The sequence below is a fragment of the Odontesthes bonariensis genome, chromosome 7 (assembly GCF_027942865.1).
Source record: "Odontesthes bonariensis isolate fOdoBon6 chromosome 7, fOdoBon6.hap1, whole genome shotgun sequence".
Classification (NCBI taxonomy): Eukaryota; Metazoa; Chordata; class Actinopteri; order Atheriniformes; family Atherinopsidae; genus Odontesthes; species Odontesthes bonariensis.
The window spans coordinates 14,714,171-14,738,758 of NC_134512.1; the positions used below are offsets into that span (position 1 = coordinate 14,714,171).

The 24,588-nt window shown below is 40.3% G+C and overlaps 2 protein-coding genes across 5 annotated transcripts; both read left to right on the forward strand.

Moving 5' to 3' along the window:
- The first annotated feature begins 250 nt into the window (after positions 1-250).
- Positions 251-20,356, forward strand: bmal2 (basic helix-loop-helix ARNT like 2). Of its 4 annotated transcripts, XM_075469595.1 has the most exons (18): positions 251-484; positions 9,200-9,305; positions 10,118-10,241; positions 10,340-10,393; positions 10,590-10,631; positions 10,815-10,972; positions 11,273-11,352; positions 11,786-11,878; positions 12,434-12,551; positions 12,635-12,784; positions 12,948-13,191; positions 13,517-13,623; positions 13,928-14,078; positions 14,182-14,252; positions 15,567-15,681; positions 15,864-15,954; positions 16,871-16,970; positions 17,097-20,356. In XM_075469595.1, the coding sequence occupies exons 3-18, from the start codon at positions 10,165-10,167 to the stop codon at positions 17,252-17,254; spliced, it is 1,809 nt and encodes a 602-aa protein (XP_075325710.1). In that variant the 5' UTR covers positions 251-484; positions 9,200-9,305; positions 10,118-10,164; the 3' UTR covers positions 17,255-20,356. The 4 variants fall into 4 exon arrangements, with proteins under 4 accessions (XP_075325710.1, XP_075325707.1, XP_075325708.1 ...); XM_075469592.1 differs by lacking the exon at positions 9,200-9,305; XM_075469593.1 differs by lacking the exon at positions 9,200-9,305 and having other exon boundaries at positions 15,570-15,681.
- A 79-nt stretch (positions 20,357-20,435) lies between these two features.
- Positions 20,436-24,204, forward strand: LOC142383836 (guanylyl cyclase inhibitory protein). The gene is made up of 5 exons (XM_075469596.1): positions 20,436-20,723; positions 21,981-22,113; positions 22,829-22,978; positions 23,111-23,216; positions 23,912-24,204. Exons 1-5 carry the CDS (start codon positions 20,602-20,604, stop codon positions 24,046-24,048), a joined length of 648 nt encoding a protein of 215 aa, XP_075325711.1. The 5' UTR covers positions 20,436-20,601; the 3' UTR covers positions 24,049-24,204.
- The last annotated feature ends 384 nt before the right edge of the window (positions 24,205-24,588 follow it).

Consider the following 24,588-nt stretch of genomic DNA (forward strand, 5'->3'; position numbering starts at 1 on the left):
GATGCCACCTTATTCTTGACGGACTTGTAATTTTGTAATGACAGCACAGCTCTTGGCAGCTTCGAAATACAAAACGTCTGCAGTGCCCTAATGTCGGACATGTAAACAGTAGGTTTTCCGACTGACATCAGGGGAGCGGGAGCACCGAGAGACAGCAGCGGTGACTCCGGTGGGCCGGTAGGAGGAGACTGTCCTCTGTCTTCCCCCCACCCCCCACCAACCACTTCTCCACACTGTACTCATTGCACCGCACGCCAGTATCTCGGCACGTTTCTTTGCTCTCCCCTTCATTTTTTGCTTGCAGACTTACAGATAAACGGTTTCACAACACTTAAAGGCTCCCTCACAGCCTGTCACATATCTGGTAGCAGTCCACTACCTCATCCATGTATTGGAGTCCTGGGCCCCAACGCACCGGCTCCAGCCATGTCGGCGATGAATACAGCGGCTGGCGGCGGTGACAGAGTGGGAAGCGAACCGGCAGGTAATCAAACACTACAGTTGTTTAAACAACCGTGAATGTTCGCATATTGAGACAGCGGTCCTATTAAGCGTAGACATTTATGGGCAAAGAGGGAAGTGCAGCGGTGTTTAACGGATGTTTGTCGCCCGGTTCACTGTAACTTTGCGCTATTCCAAAACTAGGTCAGTAGATCAGTAGAGCAAGCTCGCCCTCTAACGCTACGACATTTATGTAACATTGCACGATGTTATTTTTTCCACCGCCAACGTTTTGCAACGTAAACTTTTGTGTTGGATATTGCTTGTCACTCAGAATCACATTTTTTTTTTTTTAATGTTATGTAAAAGGCTGTTAATGTTAATCCATACGACTAAACCATACGAACGCTAGCTTAGCGGTGACAGTAAGGCCTGTTTGTCGGGGAAATAGTCCCCCGAAGATGAGTCTATTTGCGGTTGTGCTTGAGTCCAGGACAGTTTGTTACCCGTACTATTCGTGGCGCTTTGTTTTAATATCTCAGTGGTGTTAAACTGGTGTTAATAGTTGCTGTTGTTCGGGGTTTATTATGTTCGCGTGCACCAACGGTTGAATAAGCTCAGCCGTTTACTCCTCAAACGTTAGCTGTAAGTTAGCCACAGTGAAACTGTACATCAAACTCGGCGGTCATTTAAATGGACCTAGAATCAATTTAATTCCAAGTGAAAACAGGAGTCAAACGGCAAAGAGAAGCGCCCTTTTGTGATTTCGAAATCAAATGGCTCAAATCCAAAGTGTCTGTTCCATTCAAGAAACCTTAGTCAAGAAATTACTTTTTATGAAGGCCACATATAAGTGGAAAAAAAAAAACATGTTTTTCCTGCTAGCACTGGTGCATAAAGCCTGTAGCAAAGACTTCCTACATATATAGGCATATAGTAGTTTAACAATCTATGTATTGCATGTCAAGGCCATATTCTTTTTTTTTTTTTTTTTTTTTTTTTCTTATTCTCCAAGTCAGAAATGTCCAGTTTGGTAATGCATATATAAACCTAGCTTTTAGTCGTATACCCATCTCTGCAGATCATGAAGAACAAATTAGCTTTTGCAATGGTGGCTTGACAAAACTCAAATCCCCCAGAGGAAATAGATAAGAGGCTAAAAATAGACATGAAAGGTTAAAAGAACAGTTGAACACATGTTCAAAAACCGCCTCTTATTTACAGTTAATAAGTACAGCACGATTGCAGCTTATACTTTACAGGTAGAGTAAACATGCAGGTAGAACTAAAGAGTTAAAAACAAAGCGGAAGTCAGTGGGAACCTCCATAACAAAGCCACTGAAGGCTTTTTTTAAAACTACACTTCTTCCAACGTTTAGATTTCTGTGCCCTAATAAAGATGCTGAAAAACGGCATTGGCTGTTAAATAAAAGCATTTTGTGTATTCGGTAAGATATTCTTGGTACGAAGGTTTGTACATGTCCTTTGGTTATGTCCCTTAAATCATCACCCGTCTGAGGCTTGCAACATGGGGCTGCCTGTATTACCCTCTAGTATTGTATTACACCACAGTCTCCCTGGGCTGTTGGTGCTTAAGTTGAATTATGGGTATTGACAAAGAGGAAGAATGTGTGGAATAAAAACAAGTGATAGCTCTGGCTCTATGGTGCTGAGTCGTCAGTTGGATTTCAGCTATGTTGCATGTTAAATTTATGCGATAAAGTGTCCAGTTTTTTAATGACAACGAATATAATCCCTGAATCGATAGCATGTCTGGTTAACAGAATACTGTAAAAGCATTTCAGGCCTTTATTTCTGTGAATAATACAATATGATGCTGACAATCGTGATGCATTCTGCTCGGTCACATAAATGTTTGAGGGTGAGTTGAGCGTTGTGGAAGTGAATAGATGGTAACAATTAAAGAATGTGTATTTACTGGGCAGATCCTAGGTGTACGTTAATGATTATTTTATGAATGCAATGTAGCTCGTGACCTAGTTTGGTCATACAGTTTGCCAACTCTTCTCTCGTCATGTACGTCTGTGTTTGTCATTTTGTCTTTCTGTCTTTCACTTTTTGGATACAATATGGATGCTTGAATATACAACCCCAATTCCAAAAAAGGTGGGATGCTGTGCAAAGTGTAAAAAGGGTTAGATTTGCATTTACAACAGCAATTATTTGCCAATCACATAGAATATAGAAAAGGTTAAATATATATCAAATGTTGAAAGTGACATATTTCACTCTCATGAAAAATATTTGCTCATCTGGAATTTGATGGCAGCAAACTCATCTAAAAGAACAAACAAAAAAAAAACAGTTGGAATAGGTCCATGTTTACCACTGAGTTTCACCCCCTCTTGTTTTAACACAAGTCTGTAAACTCTTGAGAACTGTGGAGACCAGTGGCTGGACCTTTGGGAGAGGAATGTTGTCCAATTATTGTCTAAAATAGAGTTCTAACAGCTCAAAAGTTCTTGGTCTCCTTATTTTGTGATTTGCCTTTCATGATGCACCAGATGTTTTCAAGTGGTGAACAATCTGGACTGTTGGTGGGCCAGTCCATCCACCAGGCTCTTCTTCAATGAAGCCATGCTGTTGTAACAAATGCAGTGTGATATTTAGCATTGTCTTGCTGAAACATGCAAGACTTTCTTGGCAAAATAAGTTGTCTGAATGGGAGCATGCTGCTCTAAAACTGTCATTTCCATAGGTACAAATGCACATCGATACCATCAGATTCAGCCTTTTGAACTGACCGCTGGTATGATGAGGCAAAAAGTCCCTCTTCTTTTTGATCTGGAGGACCCAGTGGTAAAGATCAGATTTTTCTGATTGTAGAACAGGTTGCCTCTTGTCTTTTTTAAATGAGCTGTGTCTCAGAGAAGATGGCCGTGTTTGTGGATCATGCTCACAAATGGCTTCTTCTTTGCATGATAGAGCTCTAACCTGTTTTTGTGGATGGCACGGCAGACCTGTTCCCAGGCAATGATTTGTGGAAGTGTTCCTGAACCCATGCAGTGATTTCAACGACAGAATCTTTCCTTTTTATTTTTTGATGCAGTGCATCAATGCCGTGCATCAGTGCATTTGATTTAGTGCATTTTGGGCCTGAATATGACGGACGACTGATGCTGAATGTCGATGTGTCCCTTTCAGATTCTCTGAATTTATTTATGTTAGTAAGTATATGATGGAATATAGTATATGATGGAATATTTAAAGTCTTTCAAGTTGATGTCGAGGAACATTATTCTGAAATTTCCCCACAATTTGTCAGCATATATTTTTGCAGATTGTCGGTCCAGCTGTACCTCTGAGAGACTCTGCCTCTCTAAGGTGCTTTTTTGAAATACCAAATCATGTTATTGATTTGTTGTCAATTAACCTCAGTTGTTAAACATGCCCCCCCCCCCAGCTCTTTCTTAGATATTACATATATTAGCTTTCTTAGACTTCTTTCTTTGTTCTGACTATAATTTAGCTTTTTTGAGCCCCAAATGAGATATTGATTTATTGGTTTTGTATTGCATTCTATGTTTGTTAACGTTTATTTACCTTTACATAGTTGACAATATAACTTTTATCAACCGGGGATTTTACATGATGCCAGTGTGAGTCGGATGTGTATGGTCAGAGGTTATTCAAGTGCAGCAGCAGATGCTCATTCAGGCTTTGAGTGAATGAGCTAGCAAGTGAACACGTGAGCCTGAGTGACAGATTGTAGGAGTTTTTAGAAGGATGTACATATGGCCCGATGTCTCGTCAACCACTTGCCTTCTGTAGTTTAGCCGAACCTGGCAGGGAGAGTGGGATTTAAAGCCAGGTTACAGCTGATCTGTTAAAGGCTATTTGGGTCACATGGTCCATAGAACTCAGATAAAAATAGATGTCATACATAGCAGCCGCCTTTGGTATCTTTCCTGTCATTCTCTTGAGTTTTACTTTCTGTTGGGGTATGTGTTTCTTTCTGACACGCTCGCACGTGCCTCGGCCATGACTAATCAGTCACAGTCCTTACAGCTCATGTCATCCCAGAATAGATGGCAGGCTGTTGAAATGGAGAGAGTAGGGCAGCAGTATCTTATTGAAAGTCTCTAAATGGCTCCATCTGCAAGTCGGGGTTTCGGTGATCTCCAATAATCCATTCAGACCAAAGACATGGTTTAAAAATGCCTTCGGAAATCTGGGAGTTTTCTGGAAACCTCACTGTCAACTAAAACCTTATATTTCTCAGCTACAGAATAAACTAGAAACACAAAAGTAAATTCAGCGATTAAACCTTAACTTTTGTTTTAAACAGCTCATTGGATTTGCACACGTTTCTCAGTATCTTTTTTTTTTTTTTTTTTTTTTTTTTCTCCCAATTGATCGTTGCATGTCTGGAAATTGTTGGTGCAACGCTCGTGTCGCATCAGGCTTTAGAGGTAAAAACACGCACATATTCCACACTGGAATTCGGGTTGCGCCATACATTCACTGATGCTTGTTTGTGACCTGTGACCTTTTAGGTGAGGTGGTTCTCCCAGCCCACCCCACCCGACCCATTGTCTATTCCTGCGTCATCCTGTTCACGGTCATGAAGGTTGCGTGCTGGACCCCGCCCTAAAAATCCTGAACAGAAAAAATGAATAACTGTTTCACAACCTACTCTACAAGTCAGTACAACATAGTTCTTAGGCCTTTGTTTAAAGTGGTTATTTTCCATCACGTGTCATGCATTTCCATGCAAACCTCTAAATTAGTTTTACTCTGGTTTTTATGTTGGCCAGCTTTATGCAATCAGCTTTGAGGGTCATTAGCCTGCTGGAACACACAATTCTGTCCAATTTCATCTGTATCACATGTTTGAAGGCTACTCTGAGGAAGTCCTCCTATTTCATTAATTAATTTACAATGCCTAATGTACAGTTGGTAAAAAAAAAAAAAAAATGCTTGCTGAATATCTAATGTGGGTAGATTTGAATTTTGTGCCAGTATCGGCACATCGGTATCATATGACCTATGTCACACGTCCTTTTTTCAAAGTCAAATGCCACATTTTTTCCCTCTAAACTCTCCTGTTTTTAGCTGCAATCCTGGTTTACACTGACTGGAGCATAGGCCATACCTCATAATCGTCATGATTTGCGTTCTGGGCTGTGGTCTGCCTTAAACAATTGTGTTTGGCTTAAAGAAATATAAATAGGCCACGACATGTTCCTGGACCAGAAATACGAATCTGAGCAGTTAACCATTCATCACAGCTAACAGGTGTGGTTAAGTAAGTTTACTGAGGTGTGAATCTATCGGCGATCTGAGTTGAGCTCCTTGGACTTGGACTTCCCACATTTGACTTTTTGTTGTTCAATCCAGTCAGTGCTGTCAACCAGACCTTTTGTTACATTCGCGGTGTGGATTAAGCTGAAAAGATTACTTTATCCAGGGTTCTGGCCATTTTCCCTCCAGCTGAGTTGACAGCAGGTGATTAATGCTCACTGAGTAAAATCACCTGCTCTGGTCTGCTCTAAACAAAAATAAGACCATTTTAGATGAAATTATAAACACGTCGACAGCTATAATTTGAGGATTTTTGTTGCATAATAAGTGCTCACACTTGATGACAATAACTAAGATATGAAGTTATGATTTCACACTTGTTGATGTGTACCGATATCCGCTGGTTCCCAGATTTCTGTAAATATTTGCATTGTTTGGACAACACATTTTTTTTTTTCCTGTTTCTGTAAAGCGTAATCATTTTTAAAAGCTTGGTTAACTGGGAGGCTATTTATCTTCATATCATAGAGATTTATTTACTGATCTAACCTTTTCAAGAAAAGGTGGAAGTTTCCACAAGTTAAGTCAGGGCAGCTACGTTATAGCCATCGCTAAGCTTCTCATGCGGCAGACTTGTTAATGTTATGCAAATTCTGTCCTCTGTGTTTTGAAGAAGGGAAGATAGCAACATAATCACTCAGGGATCAACATAAAACTTTAAAATTGTCAGATACAAGAAAAAATGTAGCTTTCGCTCCAAACATCTCTGGCCTACAAAATAAGTCTCTGCTACAGCTGTGAAGTTACTTTTTTTTTTAAAAACGAAAAAAAAAACTTTACATTTCAAGGTTTCAGCGTTATTTATTGTATGAAATGCAGAAAGGTTTAAGTGATTTTAAAGAATATTTAGACATGAAAGTGTTTTTGCTCACTTTTTGAAGAACTTCCTTCATGTTTCTCAGACCTCAGCCGTTGACCTTCTTATCACATGCCAGCAAATTGACCTTTTCAAGAGAGACTTCATTCCAAATATTAATGGTGTTTACTGAATTTAGAGGACCTACAGCTACTAATAACAGCTGAACGCACTGACAACTGAGCGAATGTTCATGTGGCACCTTTGGCCTTCAGAGTCCGTACAAAGTTTTTAACCAAGGCTACATGATGGTGTAAAACGCTGACATTTCAATGTTTTTAATGCACTTCTTTCCATTAAACTGGTGGGAACTGAACATGTATGTGTCGTGTGTGAATTACGAACACACACACACACATTAGTTTGACATATGGTCAGCTGTTCAGAGAAGATAAAGAAGACAGAAGTGTTCAAACTGCAGTTAAGGCTTCTGCTCTCCGTCCACCTTTGTTGAACGCAGTGCTCCATGTCCGCTGGCTTGCTATGAATTCTTAAGGGAAAACAAAAGCTAATTTAGTTGCACTTATTGTTTTGTGTGGTGCAGCAGTGCTGGTGCGGTGAAATCCTTCTGTTGATGACAACGACGCTGTTAGCTTAGTGACATTAAACCCAACACTGACTGTTCAGTTACATCTAGAAAAGTGGTATTTCCAGCTGCATCCATCCTGTCATCAGCTTCACACAACCACTGCAGATAGATCGTCATGACAACATGACACGTTGGTGTCATAGTCTGTAAGGACTATTATACAGCACTTTGAGCACTCACAAATGGCAAATATTGCACGTAGACTGTGTCTCTCTCCGTCACATTTCATAGGCACGTCTCAATCAAACCCTGAGAAAACATTAATGGAAAGTGACCCATGTCTGAATGACCGAATGGCGTCGCTTTAACAAAGTGATGAACAACAACCTGCACCTCAACACCAGCAAAACAAAAGAACTCATTGTGGACTTCAGGACAAAAAGAGGGAGCACACACGACCCCATTCACATAAATGGGATGGCTGTTGAACGTGTCTCCAGCTTTAAGTTCCTGGGGACCCACATCTCAGAGGACCTCTCCTGGACCACTAACACCTCCAGTCTTATGAAAAAGGTTCACCAGCGCCTCTTTTTCCTGAGGACACTGAGGCGACAGCACCTGTCTTCAGATGTCCTCAGAAACTTTTACAGCTGTGTGATAGAGAGCATCCTGACCAACTATGTTCCTGTGTGGTATGGGAACTGCTCCGTCACAGACAGGAAGTCACTACAACGGGTGGTGAAAACCGCCCAGCGCATCACCAGGTCTCCACTCCCTGCTATTGAGGACATCCAGAGGAAACGCTGCCTGCGTCGTGCTCGCAGCATCCTCAAGGACTCCTCCCACCCTGCGCACAGACTGTTTGTTCCCCTGCCCTCCGGTAGGCGCCTTCGAAGCCTCCGGAGCAGAATGAAGAACAGCTTCTTCCCCAGAGCTGTCTGCCTTTTGAACTCTGCTCCCCAATCTCTCCTCCCAAATCTGTCAATATAGATGTATATATTACCACTGCACTTTAATCCGTATATTTATTTGTATTTCATTGCACTGTATTTCATTTCATTTCATTCATCTGTAATTATTCATCTGTAAAAATGCACTATTTATTTATTGCTGCTATTTGCACTTCTGGTGAGATGCCAAAACCTACTTTTCGTTATGCTACATGTGTAATGACAAAGTTGAATCTCATCTCATGAAGCCATTAATGTATCATTCTAGACTGATGTTGTTGTTTTTTTTTTTTGTTTTTTTTTTATGGAAGTCTTTCAGCTGGAAAAAAACTCTTATGACTTAAGTTTTACATTTAGCCTAAATACAAACATAGCAGAGGAAGCTCCTCCTTTCCCCGAATGAAGTAACCAACACGATTTTTCCCCTGTTCGGGGGCAAGGCTATATCAGGGCTCGTGTCGGAACCTTCTTAAATGTCCTCTTTGACCGGAGGGGAAGAAAGCTGCAGTGGTGCCCCCAGTGTGGTTGTGTTTACAAGATGTGAATAAGAAAAGGTGAATGGAAATTATAAAATGGGTAGACCAGCCAGTTAGGACAATTACGTCTTCTACTGAATTACAACCAGTGGTAGCATACATACAGTGGTAACCACTTCCCTCTGGTGACACAGAATAGTTTATACGCTTCAATCCAGTTGACGGAAACTTTGTTTTGGTAGTGAGTAAAACTCTAACCATCCAGGATGTTCGGATGAACAAATTAGCTTGCTTTCCATCAACCAGTGAAGTGAATTTGAGGTAAGATTTTCTTGTAAATGCAGGTCAGGGTCGTTTTCATTCCCTGCTTCCCAGTGAAGTGAGCAAGCTGTGTGGTGTCTTCAGTAATTGGCTGTGTAGACTGTGATAAGCGGCCGCAACAACAGCAAAGTGGACTTGACGAGAAACGGGAAAAAGACCCAAACGGAACTGGTGGTCTTGGCCATAGATGAAATGTTGATGGAGAGAAGTCTTCAGGGATTTTCTTTCTCAGCTGGAAATGTTTATATATTCTTTCAAGTCTGCAGTTTTTGCTGATCAGAACCTTCTGACCCCATCACAGTCCCCTGATCTGATGAATGCAGACCCATCCAATCACAGCAGTGGATCGCTGCTGGCTGTAGCGTGACACGGATCAGACGTTTTCAACCCCACGTACAGCAGAACAGGTGCCCGCCTTCTCTCCAGTGGTGAACTCAGACACTGAGATTTTCCCCACGTGATTTTTTTTTTTTTTAAACTCTCAAACAGAAACGGATGATAGTTCTGTGACCCACTCTAACATTTTCCTTTAAACAGGCTGAAACTACCTCAAGCGAGAATATAAACTCTTTGCAACCCAGAGAAATGTTGTTTTTTTTCCTTTTGGATTTTTATTTCACTCCATTTTTCCCTATGTGCCATATCAAAATGTACATCTAAAAACCACTGATGGAAAGCTAAGTCTCGTCTATATGTGCATTCCTTTTTTTCCCCGAATCTGGCAAATCAAATTCTGTGTTTGACGGAGAAAGTGTAAAACCTTTTCTTTGGATTTGTCATGTCAGTAACAACTGAATGAGTTAATCGTGCTGCAAAATCAGCGTAGCACGAGTTAATTCCCCTCTGCATGTCCTGCACTGTGACTGTTGCACACGTTCACCTCAGAACCTCAGTGTTGAAAAGATTTGTCATGCAGCTCTTCATTACTTTGCATGATTATATAAAATCCTGCTGCCACCTTCTCACCACATTTCTTGGTATTGGTTAGACTGGGTATGAAGAGGTTTTTGGGAAGTGTTAACGGACCCAATCTATAAACTAGTGCTAATCTTTCAAGAAAATTGTATTCCCTTCCAGCAGCATTTATCAGTTCTATCTACGAAGACGTTATTGAAAATGCAGTGTCTGGCTAATTATGCCAGAGATCATAATTGCAAATTAGATCAAGTCCCAGTGTTAATGACCAGCTGTGGTTTATAGTAAATTTCATCCATTTCAGATGATGTGCTGGTTGAAGAAGAACAAAGAAGCTCTCTGTCCAGCCTGATGACCGCCTCCTCAGCGGCTGCTATGTCCTTGAACATGGAGATGCCCAGGAAGCGTAAGGGCAGCACAGACAACCAGTGAGTATAACTGTTATTTGCGTTATGTTGCCCTCGTGAAATCCCAATCTGGAGACCCAAATTAATTCTAGTTTATATTGATTTAATTTTCTTCTTAGGGACTCAAAATCAGCTTCGATCAATGATGCAGATATGGAAGATGACCAAGACAGGTGCTGTGTGCTTGTCAGATGTAAAGTTTTCACATTTCCTTTTCAAAAACTAGTCCTGTGAAACGGCCCAAACCAACAAACGGCTCATTTTGTTATATCAGTAGTTTGGAGCATCAATATATTTTCATGGTACAGAGGTAAAACTAAACCAGCCTCTGTACATTTGTATCATGAATGAACTTTTTCCTCTCCACAGGTCAGATGGAGAGGAACAACATGTTAAAATTAAATGCTTCAGGTAGATCCCATTTTTCCAGCTCTTAATTTATAAAACATAAATTATCCCCCCCACCCCGTACCACCATAATCATTCATCTTGAAATACTAGTGTTAGAGCTCAGTGTTTTTAAGCATGCCACATTTGACAAAAGAGCTGCATAGATTCCTTGCAGGCTTTGATTCTTTATTCCTGTCTCCTCAGGGAACCGCATAGCCAAATAGAAAAGAGACGACGGGACAAAATGAACAATCTCATTGACAAGCTCTCAGCCATGATCCCTACCTGTAACCCCATGTCTCGTAAGCTGGACAAACTCACTGTACTCAGAATGGCGGTGCAGCACCTCAGATCTCTCAAAGGTACCAAGTCCATGGTTTCCAAAATGATCAGCTCTTACTTTGATGCCACTCAGCTGATGTTATGAGTTTATTACCCTTAGCAGGGAAGATTGTGTAAGCTTGGACGTTATTAGTTCTATTATTAAGTGAACAATTTAATCTGATGTATCATTATAAATGTTTCAGCTGCCAGCTTAATGACTAGCTTGTTGTTACCAATATAATCAACGAGTGAAGCTTTGAGAAGAAGATGGACTTTGAACACTAATCGATTTTAGAGCCACTGATATCTGTCTAAACTAACGTTGTCTGCTTATTCAGGTTCAGCGAGCTCCTTTTCTGAAGCAAGCTACAAACCATCTTTCCTTCCTGACGACGAGCTTAAACACCTTGTCCTCAAGGTAAACGTATGAGTGACAAAGTTACCAGCTGAATGATCTTGTTACAAAGTCGATACTACAAGCTTATGTCAGAGAGAATGTCATGCTTACTGTGTATAATATTCATTTTTTTCAGTAAGGTCATATCACAGAGATCAGCAGTTCTGAGGAAAACTTTTCATTTTTATGTTTTAACCATTATTGTGTTTTACCTTTTTTTTTTTTTTATATATAAAAAAACATAAAAGCAAGCATTAAGAATCCCTTTTAGTCAAATCATTAGCTTATATATCACAGTGTAAACCATTGAGTCATAGTAGTTGTAGTTGTATCATTATGCACTTGATACAGTAAGATATATGTATATTTATATATATATGTTCACACACAAACAGTCGCTTTTGTCATAAACCTGTCATCACATTGGCTTTCCTTATGTTTCTTTGTTGTGCAGGCTGCGGATGGGTTCCTGTTTGTAGTGGGCTGTGATCGTGGGAAAATAGTTTTTGTCTCAGAGTCCGTCACGAAGATATTAAATTATAGTCGGGTAACATTTTTTTACATTTGTCACTGAATCGGGAGCGTGTGTGTTCATGTGAAAACCCTGGACACACCAGATGGGTTGTGTTATTTTGGCACTAATGTCAATAGGCTGGAAAGGCGTTATGTGGCTCTACGGGGATGTGTTCAGCATTGTGAGCACGCTTTTGTTTTCCTTTATGAACATTTATGATTCCCAATTGATGTCTTTTGCATTTTAGATATACTTACTGTAATGAAATTCATAGACACATTTGACTGCTTTAATAGACGGGTACATATTTATTGGGAGTTTGAGCACAGTGAAATGTAAATGTACCACATTTTTATTTATTTTCTATCACTGTAGTAAAAACACATCAATTAACTGTTCCTATAGTCTGAGTGCTACTCAGTTTTTGCTCCACAGAGCGTCTGGTGTGCTCCAGGGCAGCAGTCCCAAATGTATAGATTTCTTTAGATTTGTTGTTAGCAAGACTTGCTTAGATGGTTTGAACACATATTTTTATCCGCAGAGGAGCGCTCTGTATGTCGGCTTGATGGGCTGTTTGTTTTTCTATAGGCGGAGCTGATTGGACAGAGCCTGTTTGATTACATTCACCCCAAGGATATGGGAAAAGTAAAGGAGCAGCTGTCGGCTTCTGAATTACACCCTCGTGAACGGCTAATAGATGCTAAAAGTAAAGCATTTAATTTTGTCTGCGTATGTGTCAGTGTGTGTGTTTGTGTGTGGGAGTCAGTTTAACGCTCTTTGTGTTTTCAGCTGGTCTGCAGGTCCAGGCTGACCTTCCAGTCGGTGCGACTCGGTTGTGTTCAGGTGCGCGGCGCTCTTTCTTTTGCCGTATGAAGTACAACAAAATATCTGTCAAAGTGGAACAGAAGGAATCACAGGCCAACACCTCCAAAAAGAAAGGTAGGATGTAGGATTGATACAGCTACATTACGAACTACACAGTGAGTTGCTTTTTGTGCGTTGTCTGAATGAGAACCGCTTGTCATTCAGCAAATAATTTTTTTTTCCGGTTGTGCGTACAGGCGATATGAAATGCGTGTGATTGGTGTCTGCTTTTGATTAGAGTCCCAGAAGTACTGCACGGTCCATTGTACAGGCTACATGCGCAGCTGGCCTACAACTCATATGGGAGAAGAGGGGGAGGGAGAGGTGGACAAGCAGGATAGCTCCCACTTCAGCTGCCTGGTGGCGGTGGGACGCGTCCACTCCCACTTATCTCCCCAGGTCAACGGAGAAGTCAGAGTTAAACCCCCAGAGTTCATCACACGCTACGCCATGGATGGCAAATTCACCTTTGTTGATCAAAGGTAGATTTGAACTTTAGTTACAAGGTGGCAGAGGGTTGATGTTTGTCATTCGAAGTGCGGTAGTTGGTTTAGTTTTGAAAGTCCTCATGAGTTTAATTTTGCCAAGAGTTCAGTTTACAGCCTGCTAAAATGATGTTCTTAGATACATTTAAGGCTTTATAAAACTTAACTTTTTAGAATAAAGGCAGGAAAGCTGTTTTCCTTATGATCTTGATTTATATAATTGTTGATTTAATTAGCATTTTGGACTCTGAGAAACAGAAAAATACGCCATAATAATATTCCACTGTATACCTCGTTTATTTGGGTGTTTTTTTTCCTCCAGAGCGACAACCATTCTTGGTTATCTTCCCCAAGAGTTGCTTGGGACTTCATGCTATGAGTACTTCCATCAAGATGACTTGCCACATTTGGCAGAAAGCCATCGAAAAGGTAAACATGTTTTTATTCATGGGGCCACTTTTCAATTATATTTTCTCTAATTATCTGTGATTCATTAAAAGCATTTTACAGCCTCAACCACGTTGATCCCTTTAATAAAGCGTGGTAATTATACGTTGTTGAAGCGTAGATAAAACGCCTACGACGGAGAGTTATGTGGTGGTTTTTTTTGTTTAATTTGCTCAAATGGCTTAGAATATTGCTATACTGTAATGGCTTCCTGTGCACTTCTCCTTAAGTGTTTTATTTTTCTGTGCTTCCTCTAACCTCCTTTTTTTTTTTTCCCCTCTCACAGCGCTGCGGAGTAAAGATAAAATCGAGACGAACTGCTACAAGTTCAAAACAAAATGCGGTTCTTTTGTCACTCTGCAAAGTCAGTGGTTTAGTTTTGTAAATCCCTGGACCAAAGACGTAGAATACATAGTGTCAACTAACACAGTCATATCGTGAGTATATGCTTAAATCTCTTTGTTTATGAACTAAATATATGTAAGTTTGTGCGAATATACATTAATCAGAGCTTTAAATGTGTTCTCCTCCCATGAAAAGGAATGATCACAGTCGAACAGGACGGTCAGGAAATAAGTCTGAGCAGTCATGTAATTCCAAGACTTCTGAAGGTGAGCGGATAGGAAGGAAATGTTTTAGATAACTGGTGACGACACGAGTGCTTCTCAGACATCAGTTTGACTGCAGCTGAGGGCATTTGTTATGTCTGAATGAGCACTCAGAAAACTCTTCTTTTTTATCACCACAGCAGTCTGTCTCCAGTCAGTCGCACTAACAGAAAGATGTGCAATGAATGGAAACATTGTACAAGTCAGGGGTCTTCAGCATTTTTCAGGCCAGGGACCCCCAAACTGATGGAGAGTTGGAGCAGGGACCCCCCTACTATTTATATGGCATACAATTGTGTTTTATATTTAATGGGGCCTAGTGCCGTGTATAAACATAGCTACTCTGTTATTGTACATTCAATACTAAGCTATTCAAATAATACACAGGTTAAAATATTCATGTTTTTATTTTAAACATGTGCAAGGTACAGGGTGGCTGTGCCACTGCCATTTATAAACAAACATCTTGCATACAACACTGAGCTATTCAAATAATCCACAGATTTTAACTTTAAACATGCATGTAGATGGGACAATGAATCCTCAAACCATCTGTGGATGGCACACGTTTGCACACAATTTGTGAGAAAAAACTGTTTGAAAAGAAAAAAGAAATATTAAAAATCGTCTAATCAACCAAAGATTTCGCGACCCCCCCTGCTGTACCTCCGCGGACCCCCTGTTGAAGACCTCTGGTATAAGTAACAGCGCTGCCCATAACTGTGCAGTTCCTGGTTTAGGGCTAAAACCTGCATTCTGCCCTCTGTCAGACATTTACATCTTTGTTTCTGCTCTTTGCGCTCACAAATACTTCATCTTGATACAGCCCAGGGATGCAGGAATGACTTTTGAGAACGATGAACCCAGATTGTTTTTCCTAGAGTTGACAAATAGTTTATTACTCTGAGTAAGAGGCCAGTGAGCGTCCTTTATTCGTGGAATAAGATTAAACCATAGAAGCGTTATTTTTTTATCCGCTCACCTCTTAACGTCTGAATGTTCTCCAGTAACAGTGCAGCTGTTGGGCGCATATCGATTCTTATGTCAGTTTGAGATTTACTGGAGTTGTAAAGAATATTCTGTCTCCACAATGTTTGGTAAAATACCTCATTTAATGTTTTTCTAATCTCACATGAAGATCAAAAAAAGTGATTTATGAGGGAATGCTGTTTGTTTTATTGGATGGATTTACCATCCAATCTTTTCAGACTCGTGACGCATCACAAGTCTGAAAAGGGCTTATGACGCCTAAAGATGCAGCTTGTGAGATGTTGGTATGCTTTTCCATAAAATATGTAACTTTTCTTTTTCTTTCAGAAGATTGCAAGAAGTCACCTCCAATTATACCAGGCATCTCCTCCACACCTGGAGCTATGATATTTGCTGGAAGCATAGGGACCCAGATTGCCAATGAGTTGCTGGATCTCAACAGGTAGGGCAGCAGAACAGCACAGCTTATAACAAACATGGTTGTGAATATGACAGGCGGCTGTGAGTATCTTCCTCTTTTTAATCCATCCACTGTGTTTTTCCAGCTATATTTACCGTCTTTTGTTCATAAATCGTAGATGACGCTTGATGCGGTGTAAAGTTTAATTATGTTGGTTTCTTTAGGGTGAACTCTTCACCTTCCAGCGGTAACGTCAGCCCCTTCAGTCTCCCACTGGATAAGTCCCCACTAATTCGAAGTCAAATCAGCAACAACGTAAGTCCTTCTATATGTGCCAGTTCACACTCCAAACAAATACTCTCCACAAAACATGGATTTTGTTGCCCAGTCCACATTAATAACAACAACATTATGCTCTCGCTTGTATGCAGTTTTCTTTGGCACAACCCTTTTAATTACTCGTATTTACTACATACTGTTAGTGGTATGTTTTTGGTTTGGAAGCCGACACATTCTTCATAGCATTTTACATCACGATGCACATGAGACTCTTATCAGATTTTGTTCACGAGTAACAGTTCCTGTGTCTCTATATTGGAGAACACCCACTAATTAAGTCATGCTGCAGATCATCACATGTAAAGCTCAACATTTCTCAGGTTTTTTCTGTTTATGATATAAGCCAGGTTCTAACTATTGTCATGTAGATGCGTTCATGTTGGGATTTACAACGAGCATGAAGGCAGAGGGACAAACTGGTCAACAGACATTTTAGTTACTTCTTCCCGTTTCATGGTGGAGATCACCATTTTACAAAATGCAGCAATAAAAACTCTTACTTATTTCTACAAGTGTTGGTTGAGTGTGCTGATGATTTAAGCTCTTTTCATACTCTGCATCAACATGAGAACACATTTGCACTCATGGTGCTTAACAAATGGCCCGGAACTCTTCCAAATCCTGTCTGAACGGGATTTGAGGCTACCACGTAGCTCTTTGAGAAGGAGGCTAGTTTAATAACTTGGCAAATATAGGAGCAGAAAACTGGGTTTCAGTCCATTTATTTATTTATTCGTAGCACATTCCCAGTTTGGTCTCAGTTTCTTAAAGCGTGTCTGGCAAAAAGCATTTTTAGCTGTCAAATAATTCATGTTTATTAATATACACCCCCCTCATTAGTAAATTCTTGCCGTGTTGCTTTACTCTACTTTGCCCCTCTTTTGGACTGAAGGTGCCAAACGGAGAAACATCAGACATGGAGATTCCAGGAAAGTCCAGCTCAGATAGTGAGCCCCAGGGAGCTTCATTCTCAGGAGGAGAAACACTTATGGGTACCAGCATTTATAGAAAAAAAACCATCAACATAAATGTAACTCATTCATATTTTTACGTCTTCCCAATTCGAATGCATCACCTTTTTTTTTGTCTTGGTTTTTCTCTTTGGTGTTTCACCTCAGGGGACAATTCCCAGCTGGATTTGGACAGTGTAGTTGGACCAGGCCTCGGTAGTCTTAGCAATGATGAAGCAGCCATGGCCGTAATCATGAGCCTCCTGGAGACCGACACAAACTTGGGAGAAGCCGTTGACTTTGAAGAGATGCATTGGTCCTTATAGAATCTGCATTACAATGTATGACAGCCGCTGGGAAACACTTTTTCCACCACTTTGATGGTGGCAGGAACTGCTAAATGCTAAGTCCACGAAGCAGCATTAATTTTTCTTTAAAGACGTTCTTTATTTATTAGATGAAACAACATAAGCTGTGTAGTGTCTGGATGGCTGCTTGAACAGGATCAGGACTGATGACATTAAGGGACACCTGCTTTTCCTCCCCAGAAGGAGGATGTGCCTTTAAAGCCTTTCAGCAGTCTGTCTGCCCTGAAACGCTGTTCCTCACTGCTTTTCCTTAGATCTGACAGCCTCACAAGATCCAAGAACCCACAAATCCAAATGATCATAATGGGGGATTCCTGCCTGTACTTTTCTCCTCAAACTACTTTTAAATAAAGGTTGGGAGTAACGTTGCAAACAAAACTGCACTGAATTGATAAAAGGTTTTAATTTCACTCAGTACAGTATGATTGATTTAAAATGTGAGGAAGACAGCCCGGCCCATCTCTGTAACCCCTCAGGATCCAAACCGTGGGCATCCACGGCGAGACCACACTTCCATAACCTCTAACTTTGAGAGTCAACTTTGGTGTGGCGCTCGGAGAGTTTCTCTTGTCAGTATCTGAACATTTTTCATGGAACCAGTCTTGTAACCTCTTCTTGTCCACTGACCTAAACATACTGTATACGTGTGGAGTTGGTATGACTGCAAACACCATGTATTCAGGCCATATGTGTCTTAAAGGGATGGTTTGCAAATGAAGCCCAGAATTTTATTAACACTAGCTTCAAATGTAATATTTTTTTTTTTTCTTCTATTTTTTTGCCCTTATAGATTTAGGGTTAAGCTATTCGTTACCTCCTCGGATTTGTGGGAAACTTCACACAAAAGCCAAATGGCACTTTAGAGGTGCTGAAAGTGAGCTTTGGTAGCAACGCAGAGCGGCAAACCCTAATTCACATCTGTGACATTATATCAGTACACGTTTAAAGCTGACTTGAATCTGATGGATAACTCAGGAAGTTATCCAGTTTAATGTTTTACATACTTCCCCACATACTGTACATTGGTATGTGTTTGTTCACCTGTGCATCTGTGTTCTCACTCACTGTCAGCTTTGCAGGTAAGCCACAGCTTTAGCTGGCTTTTCTTTTTTTTTTCTTTTTTTTCTTTTTGATATACTATTATGCACCGACGGTCTTTCAAAAGACGCGATCATGGTTTACAGCTTGTTGGGAACACAGCGTCATCAGGTATGCATTCATTAAGGGATTGTGCTATGCAGAACTATCATTCCATACGTTCTGATTTTGAAGGTATGTTACTTTCCTTTTCTCTACGTGTAATGGTCATGTGCATGACTCCTGAATTTATAAGAACCTTTGCCGACTTACGATCCAATGTTTGATAAGATGTTGAGTCCCTGAACTTTATGGATCCTGTTGCCATTTACCTCATGTAGAGTTTTGACTTGTCCTCACTTAGAATTGCACATTTTAGCTTTTCCTAATAAAAACTAAAAGCATTGATAGCCATTCTAATGATGATCCGTTTGTTAGCGGTCTGCTGAAGAGCCACGCGGCTTCTGATTTTTTTTTTTTTTAATGGAGTCACCCAAGCATGTCAAAGTGTTGTCATGTAGTGGATCTTACAGAAAATTGATGCCAGATAATATAGAAATTGCGTTTTTACACACAGGTTCAGTTGTAAAAATGAAAAAAAAAAAGCTATTTGCTTTTGGATAAGTTGTAAGCACTTTGTATATTTCCCCCCGTCTCAAATTATAAATGTAACTATTCTAATTTATTAACGCAGAGCTATAGGTTGATCCAGCAAAATTATCATTTGGCACATCAATTTTAGACATACTTTATATCCTGGTGACTGTTGTGTGTGGGACATTTACCAGTGTAATTTTAGGTGTTGTAGACTGTGGTAGGGAGTGTAATGGAAATCAAAATCTGTGTTTCTTTTTTTTTTTTTTTTTTTAACCCCCCCCCCCCCCCCCCCATTTTTGTCAGAAAGGTTGTGTGTCTGTATTTTACATCGGTGATAAGTAACCACTCACCCTTTTAACAATTCATGGAACAGTTTTAAGAGTCTATGTGGGTACCGTGGGACACAGTTTAGTGATTTCTCAAGTTAAGGATTTTTTCAAAAAGAACTCGTCTTTCAAGGACAGAAAAGGCTGTTGTGAATCATGAAGAATACTGTCTTTTCTCTGTAATGCTTGAATTGTGAGGAGCCAGTTGATGGAGCAGCTGAACTCACAAGGACCCTCCTGCCTGTGTCCGAAGTGCCTTTGGACATTTCTGCTCGGACACACAATGAACCTGTGTTTCCCCAGGAGGCCGCCTCCCACGCGGCGCCGCTGAAGACTGAACGGAGGGCTGAAATGCATCATTGGATTAACTTGACGCACCGTGGCACACCATGCTCCCTGTGAATGAAGTGGATGCTTGTTCAGAGATGAAACGGGCGATACACGTTGGCTTTGGTATTCTCTAACCTAACCAAACATGCAGAGCTACGGAGCCGTGCCATAGACACAGGCTGGTCCTTTTTAAAGGCAAAATGTCTATTTTGTATGTGCTTTGCTGTTTCTGTTCTTCCTCCATTGTTGCACCGTTGTGGCTGTTATTTCCTCCAAAAGCTAAAATACTGCTCCCACATCAGCTTGTTTGATGGTGCCAGAGTGATGGACCTTTTCAAGAGGTCACAGATTATTTTGCTTTTGTCTCCATTTGAAATAAAACTAGTCTCTTTTTTTTTATATAGTCATGGGGACTTTTTGTTGATTACACATCAATCTCTGTGTCTAGTTACATTTAACTTTAGTTGAATCAGTAGTCTCTGGAAACTTGTGCGTGAATCGGAGGATGTTTTCTTTTTTTTTTTTTTTTTAACTTTTAGGATTATATTGCCTCTGTTGTACCTCTTTCTTTTCAATAGGTCCCCCCCCCCCCCCCCAGTACTACAGGTCACTAGAAGAAACACTTGATTTTTTATTTTTGTTTCATCATTTCTGCTATGATCAGCATCACTGGACTGTCCTCCCAGGCTTTCGTGTTAATAAATACGAGTTTACCAAAACCTCAACGGGATCTTCGAAATTGTTAGTTTTATTTATTGCAAACGCAAATGAAGAAAGAATGTTTAAAGAACAGCAACACTGAAGTTAGAAAAGCCACTTTTCAGTCTCACATCTTGCAATAAGATTAATTACATTTGCCTTGAAGTGCACATAGTGCATTCCCTTTTGCCCGCCACTCTGAGAAGATTATTTCAGAGTAATTTGTAAAATGTGACCAGGTCAAATTAGCAGAGATGGCGTAAGCTGGGATTTGGTATGTATATAAAGTCAGTTGTGAGTGTGGAGCTGTTGCTCCTTCATTACAGAATGGGCCAAGCTGCTAACCTGCCACGTAGGAGAGGAGAGTCCTACATCACAGAGCTGTACGAATGGTTCAGGTAAGATTTGATTTATTTAGCTGTTAAATATTCGCTGACAAGTACTTCAACACTACTTGTGTATTCAGGTACAAGATCCCGGTCAGTAAAGTGGAGAAGAGAGTACTGTCGGCACAGATTTCATGGTTTGTAGAACTGGATATAAAACCTCTCAATAATCAGCAGCTACAGGTGTTTCCGTGCACTGGAAGCAATTGAGAAGGCTATATGAAGATGGCAAAAAGTTTTCAGATGAGCATTTCCTCGGATCATTATCTATGAAATGACATACGAGAGCAGCTTTGTCGAGATCTGAAGACCAAGAAAAAGCTCCTCATAGCATTAATCAATAAAATGAAATGGCCTTCTAGAAGACGTGGCAGATTGGTGCCATGTTCTGCTGTGTAGTAACACGACTACGGAGCAATGCTTCTCCAACTTTTAAACATTGGGGTGGAGACGCTGCAGCAAATGGAGTGTGGGCTGTTTCATTTTTGGTGTTCGCTTCGAGTGTCTTCCAAAACTGAGGTTGATGAGAAGTTCAATAATTAAAGGTGTCCACAGTAGGCCACCTCAAGGCCTTCACAGTCCATCAGTATCAGTGAATAGACCTTTTAAGTTTAGAAGCCATTTGCTGTAAGCAGGGGTGAAAACTGCAGCCTTTTTGTTATGAATCTGCTCTATATATACATAAATTTAAGATCTAAATCTATCGAGAACTGAACTAATTTTAGCTGCAACCAGATAGTGTTGCCTTTCGAAGGAGTAAAATTCCCTTTAAAGAAGGTTCCCAAACTTTTTCTTCAGACCTTTTTGTTTTTGGTAAATTGAAACTTAATCCTTCAGGATTTTAAAAGACTAATGAAGCCAAAAATATCGAAGAAGCCTGTCATCTTTAACTTGATGCCTTTTGGAAATTAGGTCGCTCTCACTCAGCTGTATGCTGCTGTTTGTACTTAGCTGTGGCAGCATTTGTATAGACAGTTATCCATAATCCCCCTTTATTTCCATGACAACACATGGCTGATTAGCTTCACTCTGTAATGATGCTGTAAATTGGTTCCAAAATCATTTGGCCTCATTACCTGAGCACTCCACTCATAGAGTGCAAAGAAGCTCTCCAACATGTGTAATCTCCACAGGTCGGGGATGGGCTGACCTTAATTCTCATTTTAAAAGTCATGTCCTCTCTCGTCGCAGGGCTGAACCTTCAGCTGTACTCCTTCAATGCTTTTTTTATGTACTTCAACTGAAACTCTCCTTCCTTTTTGTTTGTAGAAAATTTATAAATGAGTGTCCGAGCGGCCTGATCACTCTTCATGAGTTTCAAAGGCATTTCTGTTATGGAACCGTGGGCGTTGAATCAGCTGAGTATGCTGAACAGATTTTCCGTACATTGGACAATAATGGGGTAAGCAACATGTGATACTGTGAGGGCTGTAGTTCTCCTATTCATAGGTGTTAACAGATGGTTTCTATCATGATTTATGATGAATTGTCTCAAAGTTGCTCTGTCCCATCACATCATCACTCTGGGGGGTTGCCAGTACAACGGGGAGGAACCTTGGAGTAATTTTTTCAACACGATTTGCCATTTAATTCCCATATCAAACAGGTCTTCTTTCATCCGTGGAACATTACCAAAATTACAGGCATCCTGTCCCAAAGCGATGCTGAAAAACCTGGTTCAGGCATTCGTTAAATCTATGCTGGACTATTTAAATACAATTTTACCAGAAGGCATAAACAGCTCAGAGTGCTGACACATTTCTCCTGTTTTTGCCTCCCTTCTTTGAATTTTGGATAGTTTAAAATTCTTTTAAAAACCTATAAAGCATTTAATGGCCAGGCGCCATCTTATTTGGAAGATCTTATTAATCCCGATTAGCCCCCTGTTTGTTCCCTGGGTCCTGGCTTGAGTCTGATTCTCAGGATCTGTAAGACTAAAACTGGAGGGAGAGCTTTTAACTTTCAGGCTCCTCTCTTGTTGAACTGGCTGCTGTTAAATACTAAAACCCTCTCAGTTTTTAGAACAGTTTTTGAAATATACTATACTAAATATCTTAATTTACTGGTTTGTTTGTGTCCTAGCTGTTTGAACATGCCCCTTTTGTCTGTTTTTTCAGGATGGTGTGGTTGAATTCAGAGAGTATGTCATGGCCATCAGCATGCTTATTGAAGGCTCAGCTGTGGAGAAACTTCACTGGTCATTCAAACTCTACGACAAAGACAGAGACGGAGCCATTACTAAGGACGAAATGCTGGAGATCATGCAGGTGTGTGTGCTTTTGCTCTGGTATCGCACACAAACGCTGTACAAAGCAAAACCAGAGCTTTTGTTCTGACGATTGTTGTGCGAGATGTCGTGTCTTTGAGTTTGACTGGTGGGTGTTTTCTTGTGTTCGCAGGCCGTTTATAAGATGAACATTGCTGCTGCTCGAACCAAACCCAACACACTCACAGCTGAAGAATGCACAAACAGGATATTTGTGAGATTAGATAAAGACAACAATGGTGAAGAGATGATTTTCCCTTTCTGCTTGAAAACGCAGTGGACACTTATTTAGACCTGGAATTAAACAGAGATATCACACTCTCTGTCAGATGAATAGAGCGCTTAGTGGGTCTTTTCCCCCTAAGGGAACTGTAGAAAGTAAATATCCCAACCATATTGTCCACCACTGTAACTTTTCTTGGTTTTCTAATGGTCTCAGTGGACGTACAAGACTGCTAAAGAAAGATTAAAATCTGATTGTAGCGCATAAATCTCAACCCACTGGGTCCCAATGCAACTTGTATGGCAGGTCAGGTCTTAATTGAACTTTTAATCTAAGGTTTAATTAAATCTGAAAATCCTCTAAAGAAGTTTAGCTGTGATAGAAATCTAATGAAACACATTTCTTCAACCACTTGAAACAAGATCATTATTTGGTGAGAATATCTCTGAAGTGTACTTATAGCTCAATTGAAGTATTTAATAGATTGAGTAGTTTGAGTGTGATGCTGAAGTTCAAGACATTTAGCAATGGTTTTGTCACAGGAGTATAAAATTGGTTTTCTTATCCCTGTATTCTGATTCATAAGAATAAACATTTACATTTTGTAAATGAGTCCTCAGAGACAAAGGGGGGACCAGATCAAATGATGTTGATGGAGTCTGTCCTCTGCTGTTTGTCTGTAATTGCTGCCTGTCCTTGTTCTGTCTATAGCCATCATAAGTCTGGAGGAGTTCATAGAGGGAGCTCTGGATGATGATTGGATCAGAGAGATGCTGGAATGTGACCCCAGCACAGTGAAGGTGGAGAGGCCCCTGAGGAGGGACACCGCTTTGGGGACACATGGTTGACCTGACCTGTGGTGATGTTGAATTCTCCGGGGAGAGAGCCAGTTTAGACTGAAATTTGTAGAGACAGAATGATATCATAGTCTGTTACATAACTTTAAAGTAGGTGCTTGAGAGTAGAAAATGCATGTAGTTTTATGAAGTTTCCACAACATGAAATGCAATGTTTATTCTATTGAAATATTCTTGTCCATATTGTAATATTGTAATGTCTGTATTATGTGACTTGATTTCAGATGGAAATGTTCTTTTATTTTAATCTGACAGCTATGTTTGAGAATAAAATTTCAGATTAATATGTTACCTAAAGCGTGCCATCAACTGAAATGACTGGTACAATCATCTGGAAAAAGAAGAGTTTAAAAAAAATCTGTATAAACTGGCATGATAAGCAGCTTCAACATTCGCATGCAGCATAGATGTTAATATCAGAATAATCTGCTGATAAATAAGCGGTGTGAAAGGGCCTTTCTGCATGCTCACTTTTGAATTTTGCTTTTAATGTTTTCTGCATTGTTTCTTTAAGTAAAACTTACAATTTTT